The sequence below is a fragment of the Harpia harpyja genome, chromosome 11, assembly GCF_026419915.1.
Source record: "Harpia harpyja isolate bHarHar1 chromosome 11, bHarHar1 primary haplotype, whole genome shotgun sequence".
Taxonomy (NCBI): Eukaryota; Metazoa; Chordata; class Aves; order Accipitriformes; family Accipitridae; genus Harpia; species Harpia harpyja.
The window spans coordinates 4,119,325-4,126,337 of record NC_068950.1 but is presented as its reverse complement, the minus strand read 5'-3'; the positions used below and the strand labels follow the sequence as shown (position 1 = coordinate 4,126,337).

Sequence of the window (7,013 nt, the reverse complement as noted above, 5' to 3'; positions counted from 1 at the left end):
ATGCAGAGGGAATTCTTTGGAAATGTTTGCTAAATGCTGCTGATGGAGAAAACAATTGCATCTCTGTATGCATTGCTGGACTCTAAGCTGATTTTCCTCATGGAAACATCCTGGGGTCAGGACAAACCTTTGAGAAGCACAGCTCAGGGATCAGTAGCAGTCAGGAAAACAAACTGAATGTCCACAGGTATCGGCAGGGAGCCTGGAAGGGGACAGCTGTGTCCGCTGACTCCATGCAATGGGGCTCCCCAACCTGAAAAGGAAACAAATTCCGGTGATATGACCTGAACAGCAGCAGGAAGCTCAAGAAAAGCCAATTATTCACTGTTTTTCAAACACGTGGCCTAGAGGCATCAGCCAATGCCAAAAGTTGCAATGTTCGAGGCACAGAGGAGGAGGTAGCTCATCACGTGCTGGTCCTGAGTGTCTCCTTGCCACAGGGTCCTGCAGGCACTAAAACTTACGGTTCTTTCAGGGGCATCCTTGGCACCCCACACCTTACCTGCACCAGTCTGCTGCTGTCAGACCCCTCCTCAAACCCACACTGTCTTGCTAACCCATCTAAAAAACAGCCTTGTAAAATAAATTGAGTTGTTTTCTGCCCGTTTAGCATCCTGATGCAGCACTCCAAAGGCAGTCCGGGTGAGCCCGAGGCAGAGCAAGGGCAGGACTGGGTCTGCAGGGCTGGGAGAGAGGAGGGCAGCCAGTTCCTCCTGCAGCAGCAGGCAGCCTCGTGATGTGGCCACCCCTTGAAGCTGCAGCTTTGCAAAGTACAAAGTCCTTGAAACAGGTTTATGCTAGGTATTGCTATTTCTCCTTCCCCTCTTGGCCACTTGCTTTGGCTCTCCAGCCTGTGGAGCTGATCCAGAATTGTTTGCAGAGACTGAAGGTGAACTCCAAAGACCAAGCTGCAGCCAGCATAACAAGTTGTTCGGGTAATTAATAGATAACAAAAAACCCAATGTGCTACTCTGACAGTCTATTCTCCAGTAAGACAAAGATGTACAAACACCTAATTGCTTCCTTGTCTTTGTTCGCTTCAAAGCTCCTCTTGTACCTCCATTTCCATCAATTCAATCATCCCACGAAATTGCAACTCACCAGCAAGAACAAAAAGATTGCAGCACAGCAGAGAGCTGAGTAAACAGCAGTTACACGAACCACTCAGACAGATCGGGCACAACCTGGTACCTGGCCTCTGTTGTCTGCAAGAAGTGACAAGCTTTGCAGACATGCAGGTCCCAGCTGGCCCCCGCTATGGGTTTCAACCACCTGCGCCACTGGAAGTAGCGCTGGTATCTCTCAGTGTCCCCACTCAGCTCCCAGAGATACCGCGCCAGGTCCTCAGCGCTGGCAAAGTCATTGACATGGATGAAGGAGTCAGGGGGCAAGAAGCGCTCGTAGTTTTCTCGAGGAGGCCCCAGCACAACAGGGACGGTGCCAGAGGACAAGGCGTTCCTCCAGAGCTTCTCGGTGATGTAGTCTTCATGCTGTGAGTTCTCAAAAGCCAGGTAGAAGTTGTACTGGGACACGGTGGGAAGGAGCTTGTCCCAGGGCAGGGGCAAGTGATGCTGCCCGTAGACATCCACAGTGATGTGTTTCTTCAGCTCCTGGTAGTACTTTACCCGGTGGGAGCCTGCTCTCCAGTTGCTGACTACCCAGGCCACCAGCTTGGTCTTGGGTGGGATGCTGAGGGGCTGAGGCTGGCCAAGGAGCTGCAGCTCCCCATAAGGGGTGAAGATGTCCGAGTCCCTCCGGTAAGACATGGTGAGGTTGAAGAGGTTGCCCATAGCACCTAAGTTTGGAGAGTGACTTGGGGACTCCAGGTTGAACCAGATCCAGCGCTGGGATGGGAGTCTGGGGAGCTGGGCCAGCCCCTCCACGTCCCTGCACACATCCCTGTGATGCATAATCACAGCATCAGCCTTTTGGGACCAGCTGCGGTTGACAGTGAAATGGCAGTCCGGGGTGCCGTAGAGCTCTGAGCAGTTTATGAAGTTAAAGTGGTGTCCAAAGGGCCACTTCCACAGCAGGATGGTCAGCCTGCGTTCACCCTTTGGTGGGGTGCTGGTATTTCCAGCATGGGCTGTTTGTGCAGAGGGACTGGAATTGTAATGCTCTGGCTCAGGAGTCCTGAACTGGTGAAGAGAAACAAAGAGACAGGAGCTGAAGATGAAGCTGCAGAGCAGGAAGATGAGGAGTTTCTTGCAGGAGATCTTCCTCCCTTCCACGAGCTCCATGAATGGATCTGCAAACACCACAGACGGGACAACAAGTGACGGGTGCCCAGTGACCCCAGCAGGGAGGCGGCTCTGGGTACCCAGTTTGGCACGGAGGTACGCACAGGGGCTCAGGGGACAGCGTGAAGACCTGAAGTACGTTTACCTCCAGCCGCCTCTTTGCAGAAAGAAAGGTCGCCTCTAGCGCGCCACGCACAAGGCACTCGCGCACACGCTGGCCCATGGGGCGCGGTCGCCTTTCCACAGACCCCTCCATCACCACCCACTCCCGTGCCCCGTCAGCCCCTTCCTCCCTCCCTTCGCTTCCCGGAAGCGCCGCGAGCTGCCCATGGCGGCTTCCTCCGGACGCGCGGTGGCCTGCTCCGTCACGGGGAGGCCTGTCACCTCGGGGACCCGGGAAGGGGCGGAAGTGCCACCGGTACCACTGACAGTCAGGGGGAGGAGCGACAGCCGCCCCGCCCACCAGCTTCTGCCGGAAGTCCCGCCCCCTCCCAGCAGCCTTAGGGCTGTGCTCTGTTGTGATTGGCTAGCAGGAGCAGCCGCCCCTCCCGGTTTACCCAGAAGTACATCAGACCCAGATGACCTTTCGTCTCCCTACGTGGGGCTGCCATTTTGGTTTGGCGGCCATTTTAGGACAAGGTGCCGCCGTCGTATGGCAGGGAGCTGCCTGCTTTTTTGGACATCATGCTGCTCCGCGATTGGCTGACAGCCATTTCTTGACACCGTCCTACCCACGTGGTCTCAGGTAGCCTTTTGATTGGCTGGCAGGACTATCTACCAGTGTAGCCTGAAGTACATCAGAAAAAGACCGCCATGTCCTCCCCCGCGGGAGACCACCACTTTTGACAGTGTCATTGCCCCACGTGTTCTCAGGCAGCCCTGTGATTGGCTGCCCACTTCCTTTGGACTGGGGAATGCTCATGTATAAAAATATATACATTTATATACTGTATATAGCATATAAATGTATATTTTGTGCTTCTATACAATATATAGAAGTATACATAAAGGAGTGTACAAATATGTATAATTTTTTTTTTAATTTAGATATGGATACACTATTTTATATATTCTTCTATATATGCATAGCTGTGTGTATGTACATATATATATTTATAAAGCTATAGAGATTAAAAACGTACAGCCATAAGCCATAGATATAAGATGGCCAGGCTGGGGCTCCCCACTTTACCATGTCTGGGGTGGGCTCAGACTTCCTGAGGGCAGAGGGGTACCAAAAGGGGGGTGCATAGAGAAGTCAGAACATGCCCAAGAGCAACAGACCCCTCCAAGGAAGCCACCAAGGGGCCCCCAGCACAAATCCTATCATGTCCAAGCCCAGCAGGATGACAGGAGCACTGGGGCAGACTCTGGGCTTTGCATGGGGCTGCAAGACACAGGCAACGCTGTCTGCAAACATGGAGAACCAGAACAAAATGTCAGCTTCAGAAGAACATGTGTGTGGGCACAATAAGGAAAAGACCCCAAGGGGATCCCCAAAAAGATGACACAAACCAGAAGAACGGGCCAATGGGCCCGTGAACCACAAACTGGATTTTGATGTCAGTGTCACACAGAGATGTCGAGGGGGGGGAGCTCCCTTTCCTCGTGGTTGTGGGGGATCTGACAGCTACCTGTAAACCACTCTGGTGTGCAGGCTGGTGCTATATGTGTTTCCTTGTCTTTCAGTTGATGACCTCATTGAATGTTTCAAAACAGCTTATCTGCACTAATTAATGGCTCTGTCACTGTGTGTTTTGCTTCAGTGTCCTGTGAACAGTACGCACAGCCTTCCCAGCACAGCTAGCACCTGTACGACCACCACCCTTCCAACTTCCGATGGTCTCTGTCATAGCACCAGCACCAGTGCTTTTATCACCAGCAGCCAGCTGGCTACTCCTCTCTACCAGGTAATAGTCATGGTCTTTCACATCTGCAACACCCCATTGCTTTTACTGATTCTCTTGCTTTGGTCTCTAAAAGCATGGCACTGCTGTCTGTGTCCCAAAGCCCAGGTCTTGCTGCTTTTGCAGTAAACAGGACTTTCTAGCAGGACAGTCTTCATTGCATACCAATATTGACCTAAGGACAAGGAAACCCATATAGCACCAGCCTGCACTCCACCGTGGTCTTACAGGTAGCTGTAAGATCCCCCAAAACAACAGGATTTCCAGCAAAAGCTGGTGGGTGCAGCGCCTGTCACCTCTTATCTTGTGTATCAGTAGTAACAGTACTACTGACAGACTTGATAGGAAAATAGAGAGAGAAGCAATGCCTCCTTGCAATCAGAGATGAAAACAGATGTCCACAGACCCCTTCCCTCCTGTACCGGGTGCCTCTCTCTCGCAGCCTGAGTTGGGTTCCTCCTCCATTAACTATTGAAAAAACAAAGGACTATTGCAACTCACCTCCGGGCTTGGTCCTGGTGAGAAAGTGTGCTGTGAAGGTGAGCACTGAAGTGGATGACACAACCAGGAAAAGAGGAGAAGAAAGGAGAGCGCAGACGCAGGGAGGGATCGGCAGTGTGTTCCAGGTGTTCCCCTGCATCTTGAGCTGTGCCGGCCAGTTGCTACCACCAGAAACATGTCACCCCATAATAAAAGCTGTAATAAAGCCAGGACAAATTCCTCTTTGACAAATTAAAGAACGGTCAAATAAAGCAGCCCAGACGTTGCTTGTGGTTAAAGCATACCTTACCATTGAAAACACCTCTGCACATGCACTAGTCTGCTTCCTTTGCCAGGATTTCTTTCTTCTCCGCCTTGTATCGCAGCAGGAGAGCTTTGTTTGGGAAGGATGGGCAAAGCTGGCATGGAGTGGAAGTGTAGGAATCAGGTCTGCAAGTCCCCCTGCCAGCTAATGGGCTTCATGGCACTGCTGCCTCCATCCCCACGCCAGGCCACATCTCCTTGTCACCTTCTTGAGCTAAAGCGCATCCTGGGACTGGTGACTTCAGCAATCAGCAGGAGCTTCAGAGTAGACGAGCGCTTGAGCAAGACTATCTGGGGGATCCCTCTTGTGTCCAGCACCGCAGACCATGCTTTGGAGCGTCTCCAGCCCAGGTGAATAGCCATTGTACATCATGGTCTGTGGACATGGAGAGGTTGTTTGTTTGCCATGGCCAGAGTGAATTGATCTTGCAGTGAACTTGGCTGGGATATAAAAAAGCCATTATGTGTTATTATCAGGCTCAAATATATTCAGCTGTAAATACGGATTGTTGGTCTGGAATTAAATTCACAGAAAGAGTTTTAATATAGGCTTGGGGTGGTTTTGGTGGGCAAGAATGCAAATGGGAAATACGGGGTGGAAGATTTTACATTCCCAGGACCTCTACGAGCAGGTGTGTGTTTCCTGGGACAGAGCTGGAGGTCACCTGAAGTGTATCCAGGTGCCTCCTGCAGACTTGGGAGCACTCCAGCACAGGTGAGAGCAAAAAATATACTATGGCATGAGGGGTGGGGGCCATAACTCATGGTTTGCTCACCCTGGGATGACCCAGGCAGCCTGAGGTCTCATGGCTCCTCGCCTGGGCCTGAGAAGGTACCAACCATTCAACTGCTTTGCCTAGAAATTCCATACTTGAGAAACTGTGACTTCTTGCCCTTACCCCATGGCACAGGCTACACCTATACTAGTAACTTAAAGAATACGAGGGCACAGACTCTGGATTTAATTCAGCTAGAGGCTGAAATCTGGAACAGTCCAGGGCCCAGCTTTGGTATGACCCAGCTAACACTATGCCAAATGTAACCCAGGTGCTGTTTAGGAGTTACCAGGGCAAGCAACCGTTCCTTACAGGTAGTCTGCATGTGGCCACTCCTTGGTGGCAAAAGGATTTCTCTAGCATGAACATGGCCCAGCCACGCTGGTTAGCCTCGGGAGAACAGATTTGTCCTATAAGGGTAGATGCAGTCATGAAGTTCAAGCATTAGCCGGCTTTCTTGCTGAGGGTCCATGACCTCTGCAGCCAGCAGCACAAATGAAGACCCTGCATGCCCAGATGTCCCCAATTTTACTCAAGGCTGTAGAGGAGAAAGAAGATTTGAGTTTCCCAGCACCACGGGAAGCCCTGAGTTGAAGGATCCTGGAGCACCAGATAAGAGGCTTCAGGCAGATATAGAAAATTTGAGACTTTTGTACCCCTGAAAACCAGGACCGTAAGGAACTTGAGCTCAGCAGGGATGATTAATGTAAATGAAACAAATGAGCAAGTGTGGGGAAGCCGTGAAAAACAGTCACAAAGCTGTGGATTGAGAACTATTCCGAATGGCACACGTGACGTGCGGTGACAGATCGCTTAGTTCAGAAGGTGATGTGAGATTGTAGCACGGACAGAACAAAGAGGCCGTTCAGGTAATGGGCTTGGCAGGACCAAACGCGGTTGACAGGAAGACTTATTGTTATATGATTAATAGTCTCAGTAATCCCTACATGTGAAGACAAATAATGCTGTGTTTTGGAGAAGCTTCCTGGTTACTGCCCTTGCTGATCCAGCAAGTGACGGCAGAGCTTTGGATGCTGAGCTCTCACCCAGCTGAGCACAGGAAAATGCAAGGGCTGGACTCCCTGTGCTAACAGGGCAAATGTTGCTCACCCAGGGATGCTAGCAGGTGAACAGCTGAGACCATTTACCTTCAAAGAGGTCACCAAACACAGTGAATCCATAATGATGGCTTTGCAAACACACTGGATTCATCCACATTACTAAATAAATGGGCCAGAGGCTAGTTTTTGTCCCTGATGCCAAGAGACCCAGCTTGACTCCCATCT

The 7,013-nt window shown here is 51.1% G+C and overlaps 1 protein-coding gene across 1 annotated transcript; it reads right to left on the bottom strand.

The window, feature by feature from the left end:
• Positions 1-729: 729 nt before the first annotated feature.
• On the bottom strand, positions 730-4,664 carry LOC128148081 (4-galactosyl-N-acetylglucosaminide 3-alpha-L-fucosyltransferase FUT6-like). The gene is made up of 2 exons (XM_052801507.1): positions 4,649-4,664; positions 730-2,248 (listed from the first exon to the last, which is right to left on the bottom strand). Exon 2 carries the CDS (start codon positions 2,238-2,240, stop codon positions 1,152-1,154), a length of 1,089 nt encoding a protein of 362 aa, XP_052657467.1. The 5' UTR covers positions 2,241-2,248; positions 4,649-4,664; the 3' UTR covers positions 730-1,151.
• Positions 4,665-7,013: the final 2,349 nt, after the last annotated feature.

Excerpts from the sequence above, each read along its gene's own strand:
- LOC128148081 (XM_052801507.1), bottom strand. The coding sequence starts at position 2,240 with ATGGAGCTCGTGGAAGGGAGGAAGATCTCCTGCAAGAAACTCCTCATC.